The 24962-nt window shown below is 43.1% G+C and overlaps 2 protein-coding genes across 4 annotated transcripts in view; both read right to left on the reverse strand.

Annotated features, from left to right (window-relative positions):
- Positions 1–935: 935 nt before the first annotated feature.
- The window catches only part of Eapp (E2F-associated phosphoprotein), a 48976-nt gene continuing 24949 nt past the window's right edge, over positions 936–24962 (reverse strand). The window contains exon 7 of one of the 3 annotated variants that reach the window (XM_087552669.1): positions 936–2365. The gene's annotated coding sequence lies outside the window, so the exon portion shown is untranslated. 3 annotated transcript variants of the gene reach the window in all.
- On the reverse strand, positions 940–12391 carry Sptssa (serine palmitoyltransferase, small subunit A). Its single transcript, NM_001047743.1, has 2 exons — positions 12268–12391; positions 940–2070 (listed from the first exon to the last, which is right to left on the reverse strand). The coding sequence occupies exons 1-2, from the start codon at positions 12377–12379 to the stop codon at positions 1967–1969; spliced, it is 216 nt and encodes a 71-aa protein (NP_001041208.1). The 5' UTR covers positions 12380–12391; the 3' UTR covers positions 940–1966.

The raw sequence follows: 24962 nt of genomic DNA on the forward strand, positions 1-24962 counted from the left end.
TTTTATGCTGGTCATCAGCTACACAATGACAATCTGACAGCAAAAAATGAGGATAATTACAGATTTCTGACTGGTTGGTAAGGGAGGCAATCCAGGTACCTGTCTAAAAATGAATGGTTCTCACCTCCTATCTTTAACTTGTAGGGGGGTTGAGACACCTGCTTATCAGCAGTTCTTAATGGGCAAAAAATGAGCATTAACTGAACAAATCCTACGCTAAATGGTCTTATTCATTTTATAGTCTGAACATACCCAACTTCTAACTATTTTAAACCAAAATATATTACCCTTACCACCCTGTGATGAGATTAACCTACTTTTGATAAATACTAAGTTTACATATTACCTGAAACTTTGAGACTGAAAAACACTTAAAAGAATATTGGCAATATTCAGGGCCCAAAAAACACCTTTAAAAATTAACAAAACTTGAGGCTGGAGATATGGCTCAGAAGTTAATAGCACTGCTCTTCCAGAGGACCTGGGTTCAATTCCCAGCAACCACACAGCAATTGTCTGTAACTCCAAGATCTGACACCTTCACGCACATACCTTCAGGCAAAACAAAGCACATTAAATAGATTGATAAATAAATAAATAAATAAATAAATAAATAAATAAATAAATATTTAATTACCAAAACTTGCCAAGCATGGTGTGGCACACGCCTTTAATCTTAGCACTTGAGAGGCAGAGGCAGGTGGATCTCTGAGTTCAAGCCAGCCTGGTCTACAAAGAGAGTTCCAGGACAGCCAGGTCTGTTACATGAGAAACCCTATCTCAAAAAAACAGGAAAAAAAAAAAAAAAAAAAAAGCACAACTTATGCTATAACTTTTATGTTCAGAGACATGTTAAAATATAGTTACTGCATACCCAGTCCCCAGTAACCAACCACAAATAACTACTTGAACAATATTTAACCATAAGAGACTGCTACATTTTTTCTTTGAATTTAATGAGTTTACATCAAAAAAAATTAAGTAGTCATTTTACATCTAAGGAATAAAAACCATTTTAAAAAAATACAAAGAGTGAAAGGATTTTTAAGCAAGTTTACATTTCTTTTGGCTATGGTTCTGAACAATTCATCTCATGATATCTTATCACAATGTGCAAATGCATTTCACAGCACCTGTGACAATCATCAAGTTAACTCTTAAGCGTATCCACTGTCAGTATCTCCTCAGAGGAAACCGATCTGCCTTCTATGAAAAGCTCCATGGTACATCTCAGCATCGCACAAGGCCACCAGTCACCCGCCCTCACAGGAATCGAAAAAGTTAGTTGGAAATAAGTCCACATAAGAATTTAATATCTAAAAGGTGAAATGCTCCTTGTATTAATGTTAGCAAGATCTTTACTTTTTCATCACTAAGAAACACTTTAATAGTTTTAGAGCAAAAGCTGTTAAAGAGTCTAGGGAGCTAAAACCGTACCCCTGAGGTCAAGCTTACAGATAAATCTTTTGTAAGTACTTCTCAAAATATCCTCCCTCCCATCCCCAAATTCTGTATTGTTTCTTACAAAACTTTGGTCGAGTAGAAATATATCCAGGCAGATGTGTATGCCATACGATAGCAAGAACAGTAAAGCCCAACTAACGACCTTAGGTTTTAAAAATAGAAGGCAGTTAAGATGTACTCAAAGTTACATTAAGAAAAGCTTTCACTGGGTAATATTGAAACAGTCACAAAGGTTAAGAAAATACTGATATCAAAGTACAAATGACTACAATGTTAAAATAGATAAAAGCTACTATGTAAGAGCCTCTTTTAAAATCAAAAGGAAGGAACACAACACATGAGTCAGGATGATTTCTCCTGTTCTACTCATGAAGTTTAGTCTCTGTATTTATAAGGTTGGTTATGTTGACATCCGTAGAGCATCTCACATGTGACGAGGTCTCGTCCCAACTTCACAAGGTGGATCTTCCCCAGGAGCCTCTGGATCCTGGTCACATCTCCGTCACTGTACAATTTCAAAGTAATGCAGTATTGCCATGATGTGCTGGGGCATGAAGACGTAGCCGGTGTACAGTGCCATCCCCACCACAGAAACCAGCATCGAATCTTCAGGGTGGTTAAGGAAACATTTTTCCTAGTCTATTCGAAAACTAAATTCCAGTTTTGTTTTGTTTTTTCAACAACCATGCATCTCTAACCAAGTACTTATTCGCACAGCATGTTTTGTTATTTATCAGGTCTAACATTGTAGACATTATCAGGTCTACATATAAAGGTCTAACAGTGGTGAACGGGATACTCACCGTTACAACATCCTGTGAGGTCATTAGCTCATGTTCCGTCTACCTTCTCATTTAGCCCATTTTACCTCTACCATGCGAAGTCAGCGCCATTATTCTCACTATTAGAGGTGAAAACATCAGACAGCTTAAAAATTAAGTATATATAGTGTTCAACAAGTGTTCAAACAGGAGCACATTGGAGCTGGAAAAATGGTTCAGCTGATAAGAGCACTGGCTGCTTTGCCAGAGGACTTGGGTTCAATTCTCAGCAGCCACATGGAAGCTCACAGCCATCTATAGCTTCAGTCCCAGGGGATCTGATGTCCTCTTCTGGACTCTATGGTGCATAGACATACATGAACAAAAAATAAAGGGAAAAAAATAAAAAAGGGGGGTTGGGGGGTTCTGGTACACAGAACATAATTACACTTAATAACTTCGTAAGATCTACCAATTTGAGCCAGAGAGAGCTCAGTGGTTAAGAGCACTGACTGCTCTTCCAGAGGTCCTGAGTTCAAATCCCAGCAACACATGGTGGCTCACAACCATCTGTAATGGGATCCCATGCCTTTTTCTGGTGTGTTTGAAGACAGCTACAATGTACTCATAAAAAGACTTACCAATTTAAGTAACAGCAAGAAAAAAATGTATGCTCTAACTTTTTTAAGTTTAAACTACTGCATGGCAGAAGGCACCGACTTTGAAGTTAGATGCTGCCCCATCAACACTGGATCATAGATCATCGTGCACCAATATGCCTGTTTCTTTACACAGATACAAGGGATCCAAACTCAGGTCCGCATGTTTGTGTAGCAAGTACTTATCCACTTATAGTTTGGGGTTGGTTTTTTTTGTTTTGGTTTTTTGGTTTTTTGGTTTTGTTTTGATGATAAGATAGGGTTTAAATAAACAATGTGCTCACTACAAACTAATATTTGTATAACAGTCCAGCTGGCAAATCTCTTAATCAAGAGCTTTTTTTCTACGGGATGTTTATTGTAGTTCTTACTCATGAGGCTGAGAAAATAAACTTACCCAGGGCCAAACTGAAAGCTGTCATTAGAACCCAGAGGTCAAAGCAAGACTCAAAACCTATTCATTCACATCGTGGAGCAAATGTAACCAAAACCTCTCTCACTGTCCTCTAACCTCACATTGTACTCTCTTTTGTTTTTGTTTTTTGTTTTTGTTTTTGTTTTTTGCGAGGGTGTCTCTCTGTGTAGTCCTGGCTGTCCTGGAACTCATGTAGACTAGGATGGCCTTGAACTCAGAGATCTGTCAGCCTCTGCCTCCCAGTGCACTATCACAGTGGCATCTGATCTTATTCCTCTTTAAACATCTACCTTTCTCTTTACTACTTCATTTCTTTAAAATGAGCAAACAAAATGTCCACTTACTGTCTCCTTGTCATTAGCAACTCACTTCTACCCATCCACACTAACTAAGATCCCTAAGATCCTCTTAGTGGCCTCGTAGCAAACCCTATGGCTAACAGGGCACTGGCTTAGTCCTTGCTACACTAACCCTCCTGCTGTTTGTGCTGAGGTGTTTCTCTAGGGCTCTCATCTCCATCACCATCTCCTGTGTTCACCTCTGTCCATCGCTGGTGTACAGTGTGACTAAGAATAGATTCTGCTTCTCTTCCAAATATCAATTGAGGTTTGATTTGTTAGTTTGGTTTTGGGTTTTACTTGCAGTGCTAAGGATTGAACCAGGGCCTTGGGTATGCTAGTTCACGTGCACTGAGCTTCACCCCCAGCCCGTTAATTTTTGCAGCACATCTATCTGCCTGCTCAGCCAATGAGAAGCTTCTTTGATTCCTTCTTCCCACATTCAAATTAACTAAGACTTCCCCAGTTCTTCTCCAATGCCTACAAATATGTCCTATATCTCATCCCTCCTTCTCTCATCAAAGATAAATGACAGGCAATTTTAGTCCTTACTTATCTTGTATATTTGGACCTACTACAGGTCATAGCTCTCCGAAACAGAATAAACAAGCATCAGTTCTGGCAAAGGTAAACAGAATTATTGAAAGTCATCTGAACTGACCCTTCATAGGATAAATTCTTTTTTTTCAAACTTCTTTGTCACCTGCTGGGAGTGATGACCATGCCTTTAATTCCAACATTCAGCAGGTAGAGGCAGGCAGATCTGAGTTTGAGGCCAGCCTGGTCTACACTACATAGTTCTAGGAGCCCTGAACCTCACAGAGAGATCCTGTCTCCAAAAACCAACATCGAGAATGGTAGCAAGTGCCTATAATCCCAACACTCAGAAGGCCAAGGGAGATGCATCTCTGAGCTCAAGGTCACTGGTCTATAAAATGAGTTCCAGGACAACCAGGGCTACACAATGAAACCCTGACTTGAAAAACAATAACAAAGATTTGTTTTGTAGATAGAGGCAGAGGCTGGCAAAACTCTGAGTTCAAGGCCAGCCTGGTGTATATAGGGAACTCCAGAGTAGCCAAGACTGTACAGTCAGACTGTGTCTCAAAAAAAGAAAAAAGAAAGAAAGAAAGAAAGGAAGGAAGGAAGGAAGGAAGAAAGAAAGAAAGAAAGAAAGAAAGAAAGAAAGAAAGAAAGAAAGAAAGAGAGAGAGAAGTCAGTGCTTATGTGTGGTGTCTCTAGGCACCAGTTGTGAGCTGCCCAATGTAGGTGCTGAGAATTCAACCAGGACCTTCACAAAAGCAGCAACTGCTCTTAATCTGAGCAGCCTGTTTTTAAATGTTTATGTTATTCCCCGTGTGTGTGTGTGTGTGTGTGTGTGTGTGTGTGTGTGTGTGTGTGTGTGTGTCACAGAGAGACAGAAGGGGGAACAACTGAGCATGTCACTCAGGCACTCGCATGTAGAGCTCAGAGGACAAGTTTGAGGAACCAGCTTTCCTCTTCTACCGTGGGTTCCAGAGATGGAGCTCAGGCTGCCAGGTCAGCATGGAAAATGCCACCAGCCCAAGTCATCTGACTTTAAATTAAATTTAAAAATTACTCCAAACACCCCAAAGTCTTCAATAATAAGAAAATACTTAAAATAGATTTAATTATATATTGACACACTAAGTAAAAATCTAACAGTGTAGAACTCCTGCTAGCCTGAATAATCACTTTTTGTTTGATTTTGTGCTGGGATTAAAGGCGTGCTTCACCGTGCCCAGCAAAAAAGTTGGTACTTTTGATCTGTAGTTTCTTGGGGGCCAGCAAGATGGATCAATAGATAGGGATACTCGACACTATGTAGGCCTGATGACATAAGGTTTGTCCCTGGGGGTAAAAAGAGAAAAAACTGACTTTCTGATCTAAACACACACACACACACACACATCAAGTACATATAATTTAAAAAAAAAAATCCACACACTAGAGATAGGGTCTTACTTAGCCTAGACTGGCCTGGGTCTCATTTAGCCCAGGCTAACCTTAAATCACTGAGCTAGGATGACCTTGAACTCCTAGTCCTCTTGTCTCTACCTCCCAAATGCTGGAATATAAAGCAATAACGTTCACACCCAACCACCTTTGATAGGTGACTTTACAGGTCTGTGTAACTTTAACCATCAAGTTCCAACAGCTCCAGTGTGCTGAACTGAGTTAGATGTTCCTTGGGGAGAGGGAACATGCTTGACACCATTTAAACTGGTTGGTTTGGCTTAGTTCAGTCTCAGTTTGGCCTGATTTTTGGTTTATTTGTCTGTTTTGAGTCAGTGACCTCAGACTCTCCATCCCTCTTCCTCAGCCTTCCTCACACTATGAGGATATCAGCACACCTGACTGAAAGTGTTAGCTTGTACCAACACTGCCAGGCACTGGTTTTATGAGACAGTTGCAAGGCTAGGAAACACATGACTTCATCTCCTTAATGGGTCCCTACAAACAAATATGTACCATTTAGGGGAGCTGGCTATAATTTCCTATCCGATGCTTAAATGGATCTCAAGGCTGTCCCTCTAAGTATATCTCTCTAAGTATAAATACTTTATACCGATGGGCTAGGGAAATAGTACAGCAGGTAAATCAATACCCCCCAATCATGAAGATCCAACTTCAGATCCTCAGAACTCACATAGGGCTGGGGACAGTGGCACAGGTCTGTAATCTCTGAGCTCCTCCATCAAGTTGAGAGGCACAGACAGGAGAACCCCAGGGGGCTTGAAGGCCAGTTAGCCTAGCTTACATGGCGGCAAACAAGAGACCCCATGTCAAACATAGAAGGCAAGGGCTACCGTGTGAGGCTGTCCTCAGACCTCCCCACAAGTGTGCCATGGCATGTGGGCACCTTGCACACTTGAACACACACATAGTTTAAAAATGACAATAAAGTATCCTTGAGTCCCAGAAACAGCGAGTCCCTGAAGCACAGCCCTGCCAGCCTTACCCATGTCGAAAACTCTACTATAAAATGAAGACACATCACCTACCTGAGAGCTGATATGAGAAGGAGGAATCTGATCTGCTTTACAGAGTCACTAAATCTGTTCTTCAAGGGTTGAACATTGGCCACCCCAACTCAGACTTGTTTGCCATTGCCCACAGCTACCCTGCTCCCTACGTGTTATGACTTATACTATAATCCTGGGGTGCCACTGACCTTCTGGCCCAGGATTCTACCCCTCACCCCCCAAAATGAGATTCATCTTTCTTCCTTAACATTTTAGGATCCCATTTATTTGGAGAGGTCGCTTAGTTACCACACCTCAATCATCCTTCAAGTCATCTACTGGAGATAAACACAAAGCAAATGTAAATCTATCTGACCATATCCGACACACAAGCAAGACCAGTAATACTCAAATAATCTTTCTACTTGCTACACCTTTACAGTTGCTTATTTAAGTTCCTGTAGCTATAGAAGTCAGATTTATAGAGGGGCCTCCTCTGACTAGGATGCAACCCCCAAAACTAAAAACCTTAAAATGGAAATCTGATCTCTGCCATTGAGTTTTAAGTATTGTAAGCAGGACCATGCCTTGCTGAGCCCCTGCTCTGGGCTGTAGGAAACCATGAAGAGCTGCCCCATAAACCACTGCAGTACCAGCAACCTTGTGCCAGGACGCTTGCGGGCCCTGAAGACAAATGTCTATACAAAGGCGGGATGAAAAACAGCTTCTTTAGAGCCAATATGTAACATGAGTTGTAATGTGGTATTAGACTCGTGAATAAATGCAATGCAACCAGGCATGTGGGCAATATACCTGTAATCCCATCACTCGGGAGGCAGCAGCAGGTGGATCTCTGAGTTAAAGGCCAGCCTGGTCTATATAGCAAGTTCCAGGACAGTCAAGGCTATACAATGAGACTCTGTCTCAAGAAAAAAAAAAAAAATCCAGAAGGCTGTAAAATTATATATTTATATGTATTTAGCTGTTTAAGAGAGATTCCCAACTAATCAACCACAAGCTGGTAAGTGTTCATCTAGAGAAAAAGAAAGAAAGAAACTAGCTAACCCAGCACTTATTCCAACAACTTAAAAAAAAAATCATAAAACAAAGGCAGGAAATGCTTTAAAGACAAACACCATTCATCAGAAGCTATCCCAACAACTAACACTCCCTGCCCCAAACAATAACACCGCCCTCGCCATTCATTCACAAGACCTGGAAACTAGAAAGCGGTTTCTCTCTAGGGAAGTTGGGGATGGCTACTCCAGGGGAAAGCTCAGTCTGCTTCCCTACCACGAGGCACACTCAAAGCTTTGTCTCTCATCACACTGCCCACATCAGAAAGCTTTTTAAAGCATCCCAATCTTTCTCTCTTTCTTTCTCTCTTTCTCTCTTTTTAAGACACGGTCTCTCTGTAGCCCTGGCTGTCCTGGAACTTCCTCTCTACAGTTTGTGCAGAGGACACTACTATTGGGAATGGATGCCCTCCCTTTACCATGTAGGTTTCCGTGTTAGTTTCAGGGATCTGATTCAAGGCATCCGGCTTAGCAGACCACTCCTTAACACTTTCACCTCCCCAGCAGCCTGTGTGTTTTGTTGTTTGTTTGCAGTTTGTCATTTCAAGTGAGACCTACCTTCCTTTCTCTCTCTCTCTCTCTCTCTCTCTCTCTCTCTCTCTCTCTCTCTTTTCTCTCTCTCTCTCTGTCTCTCTCTGTCTCTCTATCTTTTTTCTCTCTCTCTCTCTCTCTGTCTCTGTCTCTCTCTCTTTTCTCTCTCTCTCTCTCTGTGTCTCTCTCTGTCTCTCTATCTTTTCTCTCTCTCTCTCTCTCTCTCTCTCTCTCTCTCTCTCTCTCTCTCTGTTCCTTTCTCTCTGTCTCTCTGTCTCTCTGTCTCTCTCTCTCTCTCCCTCCCCCCTCTCTGGGGGGAAACAGTTGAGATCCCCCTGGAACTGGAGTTACAGACAGGTGTGAGCAACCTTGTGGGTGCTAAAGACTGAGCCTTTGTTCTTGTAAGCGTAGCAGGTGCTCTGAACCGCCACACCACCTCTCCAGCCCCCATCTGTCAGTGAGGCGAGATTAGAGGGCAAAGACCGACAACCTTCAGCAGGAAGCATCTCTCAGCTCAGCTGCTGCAAAGGCAGAAGTCCCTTGAATTCTATTTTAAGAAAATGAGAAATTAGCATCTACAGCAGAACAGCTCCCAGAGACACATCTCCAGCTCTCAGCTGATGCTGATGGCACTGTATCCCAGGAAAGATCTATGGCAGCCTTAGATCCCTGCCACAACCAATACTTCCACCGATCCCCCTCCATGCATTTCTACTGAACCCAAGGCAAGCTGCAGCCACACTGAACTGCCTACCTGCGCTAATTGTCCCCCAAAATGACAATGATTGTTTCTGTTGGGGCTTGCTTAATAAGTTTGAACAGGTTTACAGTAGCGGCCAGTCAAAATACTCTTTTCCCATGAAAGCCTATGATCTGGGGATTGTTCAGAACAGACATAATGCATGCGGCTAAAATTTATGAGTGAAATTTCTATTTATAATTACTGATCATAGATTTTCTTTCAAACACATCATTCCAACAAATACTCTGAAACTCAGTTTCTAATTATTAAACATAAACACCTCTATTTTTTAAAAAAAAGGAAGGAAGGAAGGAAGGAAGGAAGGAAGGAAGGAAGGAAGGAAGGAGGTGGGATGTGGTGGTGTATGCCTTTAATCCCAGCACTCGGGAGGCAGAGGCTTTCTTCACAGTTCCTCAAAGTTCCTTCTACAGAAGAAGTTCCAGGACAGCCAGAGCTATACAGAGAAACCCTGTATTGAAAAACCAGGAAAAAAAAAATTGGCCCAGGTGAGGTGACATGTCTTTCTTTAATCCCAGCACTTTGGAAGCAGAAGTAGGTGGATCTCTGACTGTGAAGCTATGTAATGAGTCCCAGGTCAGTCAGGGCTATATGGTGAGACCCTGTCTCCAAAATATAAGAAAAAAAAAAAAATAAATCTTAGTTTCTCTCAGACGAGCCATAAACATTACAGCACTCAAGGCTTAGCAAGGCCCTCAGTCATTGCTGCTAACAAAGGGCTGGTATCACAAGCTAAAACCAGAGGTCCATTCCACCTAGGACTTTCCCAGACCTTAAGCACTGTCTTCATTATCTTACCCAGGAGTATAGCTAATAGGTATTCTAACATTCTCAATACAAAGGCAGTGCAAAACAAACCAAAGTTTAGAAACTGGGAGGCAAGAAGACAATTTCCCAGGAAGTTAAGACAGTTAAGACAATCAGAGACCATTCCCCTGCCTCGCACTCTCTCACCTTCCTCTACCTCCTAACTGTACACTTCCTGGGGACACAAAGAACCTCTATCACAGCAAACAAAGGGATAATAACTAACCTGGGTGACGTCTTCATTCAGATAACAGATATCTGGCATAGCAACAAGCCCTGTCTCCAGAAGGAGACAGGGGTATTTATATCAACACATTTGTTGTCATTGTTGTTTTGGTTTAGTTCTGTGTTTTCTGAGGGACAGTTTCATGAAGCCAAGGTTGCCCTCAAACTCACATTTAACTGAAGCTAGCCCTTAACTTCTGATGCTCCTGAAACTAATTCCCCAAGCTAGTATTACAGGCAAGCATGAACCTCCACACCTAGCTATGCACACAATTATTTGAACAAGAAAAAAAAGACATTTTTTAATATAAAAATCAAAAGTGATTCCCCCCCACCCCTACCACTTTGGAAACAGGGTTTCTCTGTGTAGCCCTGGTTGTCCTGTAACTCACTCAATAGACCAAGCTGTCCTCGAACTCAGAGATCAGCCTGCCTCTGCCTCCAGAGTGCTGGGTTTAGAAATGTGGGCCACTACAGTCTGGCCCCAGGTCACTATTTCTATTACAATATAGCCAAAAAAAAAAAAAAAAATCTTAACACTGTTACCATTGTAGCATTTATCCACAGGCCAATAAATGTTTCAAAGCTTACAGAGTTTCACTTCATCCCAACACTGTTTCTTTGCCTGCCTACCTGCCTGCCTTTCTTTCTTTCTTTCTTTCTTTCTTTCTTTCTTTCTTTCTTTCTTCCTTCCTTCCTTCCTTCCTTCCTTCCTTCCTTTCTCTTTCTTTCCTTCCTTCCTCCCCTCCCTCTCTCTCTCTTCTTCTCTCCTTCCTTCCTTCCCTCCCTCCCCTTTGAGTTTTGCAATGTAACCCTAGCTTACCTGGTACTAGCTGTGTATTATGTGGCCCAGGCTGCCTTGAACTTCCAGCAACCCTCCTGCATCAGCTTTCTGAGCATGGTAATCAGTCATGAACCATAACACCTGGCTTTCATTATTACTATTTTATGGGGCTCCGTCAACATTTATTGTAGTAAGGCAACTTTCAGTCAAGATTAACTGCTACCCAGCCTGGTCTATAGAATGAGTTCCAGGACAGCCAGGGGTACACAAAAAAAAAAACCCTATTTTGAAAAACTAAAAATTAATTAATTAAAAGATTACCTTCTACTATTAAGAAGTTCCAATTAGGCGTGAATTTAAATATGCATTTTTCCTGACCTACAAAATCCAAAGATCAAACTGAAGCTACAAATAAACAATGCAGGAAATCAGCAGGCTTTTCTGTTCAGAAGCTCCAAATATGTTTTCTGGCTATTCAACTACAGGTTAGGAAAGAAATGCCCCATAATAATAAATAGTCTTTCAGGCCGCTAAATTTTTTCAAGAGTCAGCTCTAACCAAGCTCATGCTATTTGCACGCCAGCACCCTTGATAAAGCTAGCCAAGCTCTACCTCAGTCATAGGAACGTGTTTGTGAAGTTGCTCCCCACAAAGCTAAACCCCAACGGGAAGCTATGCCTGGATGAAACAAACGTGTGATTTGAAATATTCTTTTTATATTACAGAGAGGAGACGAGGAAAGGAAAAAGTATGAACTGTTAGTATTTAGTCTACATGAGAACCAGAGGATAGCAGCATAGACATTGGGTGAAAACAAGCATCAGACTTCACAACCTTGAGCTATTCGCTGGGGCTGTTAAAATTAGGCGAGGTAAGATAGGCACAAAGTGCTCAGCAAAGTCATCACTCAACAATTCTTAGCCGTTTGTAAGCTATACAGCAAAGCGTAGTTTGAAACCCCATCCACAAAGTCTTTTCTAGGCACAGCGTGTACCTATGATGCAAAGAAGTCATAAATAAAACACACTTTTTAAACTGCCATTTTTAAGACCAAAAGGCCTTCCAGTAACTTACAAACTGCTTTCCAAAACTGTGTGGGAGTGTCACGACCATGTACTCACAACCTGGTGAACTGGTTAGAGTTCTATCTCTCCAAATCCGGAATAGCTAAGGGTTAAAGACGCCCAAGCCCAGAGCGATTTGCTCCACCAGCAGCAACCCTGCCTCAGACAAGAAGACTAAAGGAAAGGCAGGCGCGGCCGAAGCGGGGCCAGGAAGCACCAAGAGAGACGTCGTCCTCCCTACTGCATGCAGAAATCAGGATACCTCCACCTTGGGCAGGGGAATTGCGTCCAAGACTCGGATCTCCGCGGTTCCACCTCCCTTGGCCCCCAAGACACCCCCCCCACCCGGCGCGCGCACCCTTCCACGCCCCAGCCAGGCCAGGACACACAGGATACTGAACACGGTTCGCTCCCAGGGCTCCAGCATGTAGAGCGCAGTGACCAGCAAGTACTGGTAGTAGAACCAGGACATCTGCTTCCATGCTCGCGCCAACGCCATGCCCGCCATGCGCCTCCCGCGATGCAGCAGCGTCAGGCGGGCCCACAGCCCGCTCACCTCCTAAAGCTCCAGGCCTTGGGGCCCGCCCGCCACCACCTTGCGCCCATTGGTCCTGCCGAGCCTGAGCGTCACCGTGTACGCCCAGCCCCGCGCGCACCCGAGCGGCTACCGCCCGCTCCGCCTGGCTTGCGCTTATTGGCCAGGCGGACACTTCGCGTGCTCCTGTCCCGCCCTGCGCCTCGCCCGGAGCGCGCTCCCCTGCCCTGGGAAACGGTCTGGATATAAGTGCTGGCTCTGCATCCCCACGCGCACGCATGGCAGTTGCAAGGCCGGCTTCAGTCCCCACTAGTGTCTATGCGAGGACGTGCCATTAAAGAGGCCAGTCTTCAGACCAAGTCAGAAGGGTTCCTCTACAAACATATCTCTCCTACCTCAGGAATCCCCGTGGGCCAGGAGATTATAGGTCTGGGCGAGAATGCAACCAAAATGTCAGGCATGCAAATAAACAGTGTCCTGTGCAAGAGGGAATGAGGGGTCAAAGAGAATGTGGATGCCAAATGAAACCCAGTCAAGGAGATGTTGAAAACTGTAGAACTGTCTGTCCATCAGTTCCTCCCTTTCCCCCAAGCACACACATGAAAACACACCTATCTAGGATCTCTCTCTCTCTCTCTCTCTCTCTCTCTCTCTCTCTCTCTCTCTCTCTCTCTCTCTCTCTCTCTCTCTCTCTCTCTCTCTCTCTCTCTCTCTCTCTCTCTCTCAGACACCCGTATTCCTTAGCCTAAAGACAAAAGAATTGGGGGTTGGGGATTTAGCTCAGTGGTAGAGTGCTTGCCTAGGAAGCGCAAGGCCCTGGGTTCCATCCCCAGCTCCGGAAAAAAAAGAACAAAAAAAAAAAAAAAAAAAAAGAATTGACCATAGACAGTTGTCAATATTTCGATGGCTGCACTTAGGAAACAACCGTGTAGGCCAGGATCATGAGAGTGCACTTGATCCAATCTGGATCTGAGTGAAAGTTTTTCTTGCTAGCTATCTCTCTACCCCCATACCACCCCACCTTGGAGTCAGGGTTTCTTTATGTGGCCTTGGTTGTCCTAGAACTTGCTCTGTAGACTAGGCCATTATCAATCAGGCTAACCTCAAACTCAAGAGTGCCAGAATTAAAGGCGTGCCCTACCCCTGCCTAGCTGCTGCTGCTATTTTTCATTGTGCCAAAAGATATAAACTGCTGAGGGAGACAATTTTCCAGTGGTCCTACTCAGTTATTAATCCTCTGAGCTACAGTACTAACCTGCCAGGCAAGACAAGCTCACTGGTACAATAATGGCATAACTGTTGAGGGTGGGGCTGGGGGGGTGGCAATCAACTGCCTTCTAGCAAGATTTTTAGGCCTGCACCACAAGAGAGAATTCTGATACTGTAAATCTGGTCAAAAGCCCATGGCTGGGGAGGTCACAGGCCCAAGGAAACAATGTATTACTACTGTTTGCTAAATGGGCTTCTAGTTAAACTGGCTTTAAATAACTATATTCATACCTAGCCTTAGTTAGAGAAACCTTGGTTTACAGGGACTGTGATTAAAGAAAAGATTCACTAGTCAAAGTGCTAAGAATACTGAGTATTCGCCTTTTATTTTTTTAAGACTGGTTTATTTAATGTATGAATGCTCTATCCGCATGTACACCTGCATTCCAGAGAGGGCATTAGATCCCATTACAGATGGTTATGAACAACCACGTAGTTGCTGGGAGTTGAACTCAAGACCTCTGGAAGAGCTGCCAGTGCTCTTAACCACTAAGCCATCTCACCAGCCCCAAGTGTTCAGCCTTAAATATAGCATCTGTATCACCCACTCTAAGACCTGGAACGCTGCAGAAGAAGGGAGAGAAATAGTGTAAGAGCCAGAGGATAGGGCAGAGTCATGTGGAACACTGTCTTCTGGACATGAAAGAGGAACTTCTAGTTCAAACCACCACAAGTAGGTAGCGCCTAGTGAGAGACGTCATCTGGGGCATGTCTTGAAAGAGGTACTAGACCCTGCCCCTTTCCTTCCCCAACCGCCTCTTTCTCATTCCCATCCTCCTCAGGGGAAGTTTGCTACATTGTTACAGGTCCAAAGCAACAAAGCCAATCAACCATGGACTGAAAACTCCAAAACTGTGAGCCAAAATAAGTATCCCCTCCTTCATAGTGACTGTCTCCGGTATTTTATTGCTGAATCAGAAAACAAATACAATTAATCTTCCTATGGGTGCTTACAATTTTGAATATTAAAGCATACTGTCAAATTTCTAAGAGTTACCAATGTTACTCAATTCCAATAGAAATTAGAAGGGAGTTGTCTATTGTCAAAAGGTATCTCCCATGCCTGCTATACAGAGCCTCATACCTCGTCTTCCTTCTTTGTTCCCTAGCCCAGGCCTTCCTCTCTGATGCTGCAGTGATTGTCTAAGGCATCCCACAGCTTGCCTCCACAGATTAAGCTAAATAAATAAGAATAATACTAAAGGCTCTGGTCTCTCCCCCAAGTAACCTGGAATTGTGACTGTCTGTAGCATGAACTCTTTTCCCTTCCCTGTACTTACTTTAAAAAAACAAACTATGTCTATCTTGGGAAGTGTTCTTTCTCCCCACTCCTGTTCTACTTATGGGATTCCAGTTCATCCATCAAGGATCAACCCCAATGGCAAAGGACACAGACTCCAGAGCAGCCCTACCCTGGAGTTCCTGCTTCGTGCATTGGCACTGTCTACCAAGGAGGTTGCAGCTGCCATTCAGTAAACTCATGGAGAGCAGGTCCTGGACTGATTCACTTTTATGTCTGGCAGTGCCTGAGACAAAGTAGATTCTTGAACTGGAGCACAGTTCAGCAGGTAAAGGTGCTTGTTACCAAGCCTGATGACACCATGCATTTGATGCCAGAGACCCACCTGCTTGTAGTAAAGAATTGACTCTTTTTTTTTTTAATTAACTTGAGTATTTCTTATATACATTTCGAGTGTTATTCCCTTTCCCGGTATCCGGGCAAACATCCCCCTCCCCCCAAGAATTGACTCTTGAAAGTTCTCTGTGCAAGCACACATATGTGCACACCCACACACAGGTTCATGCACACACACACACACACACACACACACACACACCACAAATATAATTTTAAAAAAAATATTTTTTTAAAGAGTGGGGCATGGTGGGGCACCACTTTAATCCCAGTACTTGGGCCAGCCTGGTCTACATATCAAGTTTCAGGACTGCCAGAGCTACATAATAGAAAGACCCTGTCTCAAAAAAATAAAATAAATATAAAAAAATTAAGTGCTCCAAGAACTGGGTATGGGTCGTGTTTGCTTGTCTTTGTTCTTATGTAGTACTGATGATGGAACTCAGTACCCCACTAGTCCAGATCTGTCCCACGGAGCCACAACACATCCCTCCAATCTTTTTTTTTAAACTTGGGTTTGTTTGTTTGATTGATTGATTGATTGGTTGATTGTCTGATTACTTTCAGACATAATCTCACTGAACTTGCCAAACTTGGCCTTGAATTCACACCATAGCCCAAGCTGGCCCAGAGCTTGACCTATTATTCCATCTGTCCACCAGACAGCTGTGACCACTGGCTACTAGACCCAGCTTCCAAGGAATGGGTTAGCAAGAATAGCTTCAGAAAAAAAACAAAAACAAAAAAACAAAAACAAAAACAGACACACACCAACTATATATGGCGGCACACACCTTTCATCCCAGCACTCAAGAGACTGGGACAGGAGGATCACTTGAATCCAGGGTTGGAGACCCTGAATCACATGCAGAGGTTCCATCTCAGAAGAGAAAAAGAGTAGTGTCCCAAAGCCATTGCTATTAAAAATAAAACTTATTGGGGATGGAGAGATGGCTCAGTGGTTAAGACTGCTCTTCCTGAGGTCCTGAGTTCAAATCCCAGCAACCACATGGTGGCTCACAACCATCTGTAATGAGATCTGATGCCCTCTTCTGGTGTGTCTGAAGACAGCTACAGTGTGCTCACATACAATAAAATAAAAATCTTAAAAAAAAAATAAAAAATAAATAAATAAATAAATAAAACTTATTATTCTAACCACACTTCTCATGCTTTGCCCACTGTAAACAATGAAATGCAAGAAACTGAAAAAAGGGGGTTGGGGATTTAGCTCAGTGGTAGAGCGCTTGCCTAGCAAGCACAAGGCCCTGGGTTCGGGTCTCAGCTCCGAAAAAAAAAAAAACTGAAAAAAGAAATGAGATGCATATTTTAGGGTTTTTATGCAAATGGGTTTTATTTTTTTACCTGTGTGAATGTTTGTGCCCTGTGTATGCCTGGTGCTTGCAGAGGCCACACAGGCCATTGCAGAGGCCACCTGGGCCATCGGATTGCCTGGGACTGGAGTTACAGTCAGTCATGAGCTGCCATGTAGGTTCTGGGAATAGAACTCTACAAGAATAGTGAGTGCTCTCAGCAGCTGAACCACCTTTCCAGGCCCGGGTGTACATATCTTAATGTATTATATTATGCTTACACTGAATGTTACAGAAAAAAAGGTCATTTTATAAACCGGGAGACAGTGACTGGAGAGAAGGTTCCATGGCTAAGAGCCCTTGCTCTTCCAGAGAACTCAGGTTCCGTTCCCAGGGACCACACTAGGAATCACAGCTCCAACTCCACAGGATCAGATGCCCTCCCTCTCCTGACCTCCTCAGACACAAGGCATATGTGTGGTGCCAGGACTTACATGCAGATAGAACACTCACACACATACAAATAAATAATCTTTTTTAAGAACAAGATAAAACTATAAAAGTGTCAGCAAACTGATGCCCTGAATGAAGATTATACCTAACAATAGTCATAGCTTATTAAGCCAGAAATTATTTCTCGTCCCCATGTTCTAGCTTTAGGACAAGTCTAGAGATCAGAAGATTTTAAAATCAGTTGAGTAGCAAGGAGTTGCTTTTGAAATTTTTCTAATTTTCTGGTATCAATTCAAGTACTTGATAGACTATACACTCCCCTATAAACTCGCCTTCCCTTCTTTGCCTCCTCGATGGACTTCTCCTTTCTTGCCTCTTGGGTCAGTACTGGGCACGTTATGTAAGTAACACCTTCTCTAACCTAAGAAGCTTCAGTCTGGGGGACACTTCCCAGATATCACTGTCCTGAAGAAGAGGGGCCCTCGGAGAGCCACAGATCACAGATGGAAGGCCCCAGCCAGCCTGAATCTCCAGCTATTCCCCTACAAAGATCCCTGTGTGGCCTCCATTCAACAGCAGACTGCTCTAACTTTCAAGCTCATTACTTCCATGAGACTTGCAAGTAATGGAATATAAGACTCCAAGTCCAACCTTTTTTAAACTAAGCACTTAATTGTATTTAATAGCAGCAAGTCTTAGAGTGATCTCATTCTTGGATTCCTTTCATTCTAGTTTAAAAAATGAAGCTGCTAAAATCCATCTGAAGATCAGGAAAGGAACAAAGTGCTCGGATGATATAGATCTTTACCAACCCTCAGCAATGTTTACTATAGCCACCTCTTACTATCTCAGGCACTCAGAAGAGCACTTGAGTCCAGACATGGCAACACACACCTTTGATCCTGACACTCAGGAGACAGTGGCAGGTAAATCTGTGAGTCTGAGGCTAGTCTATACAGCGAGGTCCAGGCCAGCCAAAGTTATATAATAAGACTGACTTAAAGTGTTAAAAATGCACCTGAATCCCGATTCCTTTAAAAACCACTCTCGTTGAGCAGTCATTTAGCCAGTGTTAGACACACGGAGATTATGAGAGGAGAAGGCCTTTCTGCTTTCAGTGTAATTAGACTCTGCCATGCCGAGTCAACCAACTGAACATGGTACATTTATATCATAAACAAAATGGTGACAGCTCAGAGGTTCATTCCAAGCTCTGTGGTAACTGAAGAAGGAAATGGATTAGGGAAGGCTTCGGGCAGAAGTACAGAGGTTAAGGGTGAGCAGGTGTGAGACCTTTGGTTAGTTTATTCAATGAGCATGAAGTAAAACTCGTGATTTATTTGGCTGCAACCTACAAATACTTAGGTGAACATAGGGGAAACGGGCAGGAAAGTCTGTCGAGCTTAAAAACATGGAAGGGTTTGAGATCTTATTTTGTGTGAAAATAGTGGAGTTTTATGAGGACTATGTGAGTTAGAACTAAAGCAATATAAATCATGAGCTTAGGAAATGAGAGATTGGAGACAGAAAGGCCCACTAGGAAGTTATTTCAATCAGACAGTGAAGGAATGACAGCTATTCTAACTGTATAGAAGTTCACTGAGATGTATATATATAGGCTTTGGGTCTGGTATGTGATATTTATTTTGTTTGCAGGTCTTTTTGATGATAAAGTTATAAACAAATAAATAAATAAATCTAGTTCAGAAGTCCCAGTCTGTTCCTGCACTGGAGTGCCCCAGAAAGGATCAGGAAACTTCCTGGAGCATGAAAATGTGTCTTAGTGTTGGGGTTCAGGAATCGTCACACAAACCATACAAACACTGATCTCAGTTAAGCAGGAGTAGTTTATTGAATGCCCACCCTATACTGGCTAGACCAGGGGCATAGCTCAGAATTATCGAATTATGACATCAAACATCTCTCAGAGCAGTCTTTTTCTCGGAAAAAACAGGTTCACAAGTTTAAAAAGGAAGGAGGGGAACAATAATATATTTGGCTTACAAGACAAAGTACTATCCACTAATCTTTGAGCTGATTGGTCCTGAGTGGGGTAAGAGGGGTGGTGAATGGCTGGTGAACACTTCAGAACATTGATATAATGGAGCATAAGTATTACAGTCATAACTTTTTGGCTTATTAGTAACAGCCGTCAGTGTCAGGCACAAAACTACAGTGAGCTCATCCACAGATGCAGGAAGTGCAGCCTGGTGGTCAGCTCTGACTCAAGATAGGTCAGACATAACAGTTCATACTGATCTTTGATTTGATGTGTCCTATGTAAACCTTTGTGGAATGTCTTAAGATTAACAAACCTCAGAACATACTGAACATAACAGGGGATGCGGTCTGCATGATCCTTCTCTCAGTCAAGTAATTATCTTTATGTGTCAATGATTGGCAGGCAAATTACGCAACAATGTGAAATAGCTGGCAGGCATGGAACAGAATGACTACAGCTATGCTGTGGGGAGGAAGGTAAGACCAGAACAACATAATAAATTTGATCTTGAGAGACTTACAGTAAAGAGGAACTTGGGGGTCTAGAGAGATTACTCAGTAGTTAAGAGCACTTTCTGCTCTTCCACAGGACCTGAGTTCAGGTCCCAGCACCCATAAGAGGACTTGCTTTTAAAACTCCATCAACCATAGTTATTCATTTATTTATTCATACATCTATACATTTATTCATTGTATGTGTATGAGTGTTTTGCCTACATGTATACATGTATAGGACATGTATGCCTGATACCCTGCAGGTTTCGGAAAACGGCCCTGGATTCCAGGGAACTGGAGTTACAGATGGCCTTTCTCCTACTGGAAAGACCAAGCATCCAGTAGTTGTTCAGTCCACAAGGCTGGATGTCTCAGTTGCTCTTCAGTATGTCCTAGAATCCTGAAGAACTAGGCTCTAATGCCAGTGAAGGAATGAACTTGCCAGCAAGAGTGAGGACAAGCAGGCAAAGGGCAAAAGCCTCCTCCCTCCATGTCCTTTATATAGGTTGCCACCAGAAGATGTGGCCCAGATTTAAGGTAGACCTTCCCACTTCAGAAGATCTGGGTTTAGGGTGGGTCTTGGCACTTCAAATAATTCAGTGAAGAAAAATCCCTCACCGGTCACCTTGGGTTTTAGTTAATTCTAGATATTGCCAAATCGACAACCAAGAAGAGTTCTCAGTTATGAACCACTATATGGGTACAGGAACTGAACCCAAGTCCTCTGCAAGAGCAACAGGTACTCTTAACTACTGAGCCATCTCTCCATCCTCCACTTCCCCAAACCAGATTGAAACAAAACAAAATAAAGCCTACACACATACGCCTGTACCCTAGCATTGGCGAGTAGAGACAGGGGCATCCCAGGGCCTTACTGCCCCTGTCTCAAAACACAATGCAAGCTGGACTGGTGGCTCACTCATTTAATCCCAGCAAAGGAAAATGGGTTTCTGTGAGTCTGGGTCAGCCTGGTCCACACAGTGTAAACGAAAATTCCTGGAAAAAAGCTGTCTGCAGAAACTGAGTGATTCCAATTTCAGTACTGTGGAGAGACTGGAGTGTTGCAGGTCCCTAGGTTAATTACCTTATCTTAGGCTAGTTCTAGCCCTCCGGAGCAGCCATTTCTTAGCCAAACTGAGTCCAAACTAACAGCTAACCTTTTAGAATCTATTAACTTAGCAGAACAATTCCAACCCAAAAGCTAAGAATGTCATCAGATAGCATTTTGGGAAATAGAAAAAATTCCCCTGTTGGGGTTCAGGAATCACCACACAAACCATATGAACACTGATCTCAGTTAAGCAAGAACAGATTATCAAACACACACCCCCACACTGATTGATGAGAACCACAAAAAGGACTTGGGAGCCTAATTTTCTGGTACCCATCTGTTGTGGTTTGCCCTGAAGTTACTGTATTTTGATGCTAATTCCATTGCCCCAAGGACAGTTGCCTAGTCATGTACTCAGGACTCAGGTGACTTCACCAGAACCACCTCTCCATTGAATTTGTAAAGTACAAGTGAGGGGCAGGTACAGGATAGAAGGAGGCCTGTCATTGGAGGAGAAGGAAGGATGGGCTGGAGAGAAGTTTGAAGGAAGAGGAGGAGACTAGTAGAGAGAAGAGGAGACGGAGAGAGGGGAGAAGCCATGGCAGGTGATGTTAAGATTCTGCTCTGTGTATTTACAGGTTGTTATTAATGTTCTCAAGGGATGGATGGTACCGGGCTTTGTATGTTTAAGTGGGCAATTATATCTTACCAATTGGGTCAAAGATTATTGTGTTGTGTGTTCTTTTATGTGAGGGTCTGTGTGTAGGAAAGTGTGTGGCTGGGCTGTGTTTCCGCCAAGATACCTAGCAGATATCTTGGGGCACCGCGGTGCAGACCTAGCAGGGAAAAAGACAACAATACTTTTATTATTATTATATTTTTACAACAACACCCATCTGTCCTGAAAGCAGGCTTTTTTTTTTTTTTTTTTTTTTTGGTTCTTTTTTTTGGAGCTGGGGACCGAACCCAGGGCCTTGCGCTTCCTAGGCAAGCGCTCTACCACTGAGCTAAATCCCCAACCCCCGCAGGCTTTTTTTATAGGGGGAAAAAAACAGGTTCAAAGGTTAAGGCACGGAAGGGAGCAATACAACAGTTGGCTTACTAGACAGAGTATTATCAGCTAACCTTTAAGCTGATTGGTCCTGGAGATAGGGTGGTGAATTTCAGAACGTTGAGATAACAGAGCATAAGTAATTCAACCATCACTTTTTGGGTTATTAGTAGCACTCTTCAGTATCAGCTATAGGTAATTACTTCTGGGAAGTGGAGTCTGAGGACCTGATCTTAATTTCACCTTATGAGCAAAATAGAGACTAAATACAAAATGGCTTCAGCTATGTTACAAGAAGCAGGTCCCCATCTCCTGGATGAGCCTCTCTGATGTACCAATACAGTTTTGGTTTGGTATGGTATGGTATGGTTTTTGGTATGGTATGGTTTTGGTTTTGGTTTTGGATTTCAAGACAGGGTTTCTCTGTGTAGCCCTGGCTGTCCTGAAACTCTTTCTGTACACCAGGCTGGTCCCATACTCAGAGATTGCCCCCTTTCCCTCCCAAGTGCTGGGATTAAAGACATGTATTGCCAATGACCAGCACAATGTATTTTAAACTTGCCTTGATTTATAACTTTCTTTGTTCTGTAAAACTATAAAAACTTCATGAAATTGCTCCCATTGAACCACAGAATTTAGGTTAACCTAAATCTGTGTTCCTAAATGGTGTGGTCACTCAAAATGGCTTCAGAATAAACTATCTCTTACTCCCTTTAAGATGACAGCTGTGGGGGTTGGGGATTTAGCTCAGTGGTAGAGCGCTTGCCTAGCAAGCACAAGGCCTGGGTTCGGTCCCCCAGCTCCGAAAAAAAGAAAAGAAAAAAAAAAAGATGACAGCTATGGTTTTTGTGTTGACAATAGTGAGTTACAGACCAGTTAAGACTACCTAGTAAGGGTTGGAGATTTGGCTCAGTGGTAGACCGCTTGCCTAGCAAGCGCAAGGCCCTGGGTTCGGTCCCCAGCTCAAAAAAAAAAAAAAAAAAAAAAAAAAAACCTACATAGTAAGATCCTGTCTCAAATAAAATAAGATTAAACAAAACAGTAATAAAAGTAGAGGAAGACTCCCATCATTCTCTTCTGGCCTCCACATGTGTACACACAAATATATACATAACACACACATGTATATACCACAAAATAAATAAATATATTTTTAAAATTAATTGCACCCAGTTCAAGTTTTCAGGCCACAGGCAGAATTGTAGCTAGTTTCTTCACAAAGGTGTAACACAACCTCTAACCCAGTCTCTGATACAGTTCTCGTTCCTCCCTGAAACCACGTGAGCTGGGCCTCCACTGTTCATATTTATCTTAGCTTTCTGGTTTTCTAAACTTCCACAAGAATGGTGTTAGGCTGTGCCTACAGCATTATAAGGCTTATCTAGTCTGCAGCTCCAAACTCTTCCCCATCTCCCCTGCAAACTAGTCCAAAGGCCTAAGAACAGTTAGGCTTATCGGTTTTCTACATTAGTTATTTTTCTTGTTATAACAACGTATCTGATAAAAACCAACTTAAAGAAGGGCTTGTTTTGTTTCGGAGTCTGAGGACACAGGCTCCTGGGGTAGGGACAGTGTGGTGCAGAGGCGTGAGATGGTTGGTCAGGTCGCATCTGCAATCAGACATCAGAGAGAGATGAATGAGGGGGCTTAACTTCCTTTCTTTTTATTCATTCCCAAATCCCAGCCTGTGAGATGGTGCCCCCACATTCAGGCTAGGTCCTCACTCCTCATTTAAATCTTTCTGGAAGCACACTCATAGAAATACCCAAAGGGGTTTCCATGGTGATTCTAAATTTTGACAATGAAGAGCAACAATTACAGTAGCTGACCTCAGAGGAATAGTAATAGAGAAATAGCAAGAAAGACATGAAAGGAAGTGCTTACCTGGAAGACACCGTGATCATGAAGATAAAGTCTCACAAGGAAAAGTCTCGTCTGCTCCATGATACTGTGCTGAGTGTCTAATCCAGGGCTTCAGGTGTTAGGTGTGCATTCTACCAACTGAGCTACAGCCCAACTGTCCCTCACCAATCTAACATTACTTAATGTAGGACTGGAGAGATGGCTCAGAGGGTAAGAGCACTTCCTGCTCTTCCAGAGGACCTGAGTTTGGTTTCTAGTACCCCATGGGGCATTGCTCACTATTCTACTCCAGCTCTAAAGGATACAAAGCCGCCTTCTGGACTCTTAAGACACATACATATACATGGCACGTGCACCCGTGCGCGCGTGCACACACACACACACACACACACACAACTACACTCATGCCTGGTATCTGTGAGGATTCAGAAGAGGTCATGGAATCCCCTGAAACTGGAGTTATGGATGGTTGTGGTACAGCCCTAACAGTAAATCTTTTTTTTTTTTTTTAGATTTATTTTATTTATGAGTACACTGTAGCTGTCTTCAGACACACCAGAAGAGGGCATCGGCTCCCATTACAGATGGTTGTGAGCCACCATGTGGTTGCTGGGATTTGAACTCAGGACCTCTGGGAAAGCAGTCAGTGTACTTAACTGCTGAGCCATCTCTCCAGCCCCCAACAGTAAATCTCAAAGGAAGATTTAAGAGCTGGAGCGATGGCTAAGCAGTTCAGAGCAGATACTGCTTTTCCAGGGGACCAGCGTCCACACAGTCACAACAGCTTGTAACTCCAGCTCCAGAGCCATTCAACCCCTTTGGCTTCCTCAGGTACCTGGACAATAGGACTTCTGAGAGGAGTTCCCATGAGGATCCAGTATTGATGGTGTAAGCAGAAACCAGAGGCCTCAAACCAGACCATTGCAATGAACATTTGCAAGATGAAAAGTAAAGATACAAAAGGGTATAGTGTGGGGTCGGGGATTTAGCTCAGCGGTAGAGCGCTTGCCTAGCGAGCGCAAGGCCCTGGGTTCGGTCCCCAGCTCCAAAAAAAAGGAAAAAAAAAAAAAAGGGTATAATGTGTGACACACTACAACTTCCATGACAAGATGTGTTTTGGGGGCGTGGGAGGTTCAAGGGTAGAGGGCAGACACAAAGAGATGGGTAAATGAGTAGAATTGGGCTGCATGATGTGAAATTCACAAAGAATCAATAAAAAGTTTAAAAAGATAAAAAATAACGAATCAGTGAGTCAGTGAGAGTCAAATATCAAGATGAGAAGAAGCCTCTCAAAAATCATTTACAAAAAAAATAAAAGCATTCTAATTGGAAGGTAGGTGTCGGCCATTGTTTTTTAACGATGTATAGCTTCCCTAATTACAGTGCCTTTTACCTAACTCTTTCTACTCCAAATCACAGTAAGG

The sequence above is a fragment of the Rattus norvegicus genome, chromosome 6 (genome assembly GCF_021556685.1).
Source record: "Rattus norvegicus strain SHRSP/BbbUtx chromosome 6, alternate assembly SHRSP_T2T, whole genome shotgun sequence".
NCBI lineage: Eukaryota > Metazoa > Chordata > Mammalia > Rodentia > Muridae > Rattus > Rattus norvegicus.

Excerpts from the sequence above, each read along its gene's own strand:
- Sptssa (NM_001047743.1), bottom strand. The coding sequence starts at position 12,379 with ATGGCGGGCATGGCGTTGGCGCGAGCATGGAAGCAGATGTCCTGGTTC. Across the intron at positions 2,071-12,267 it reads CTGGGAGCGAACCGTGTTCA|ATTCGATGCTGGTTTCTGTG; the intron begins GTATCCTGTGTG and ends ACCACCCTGAAG.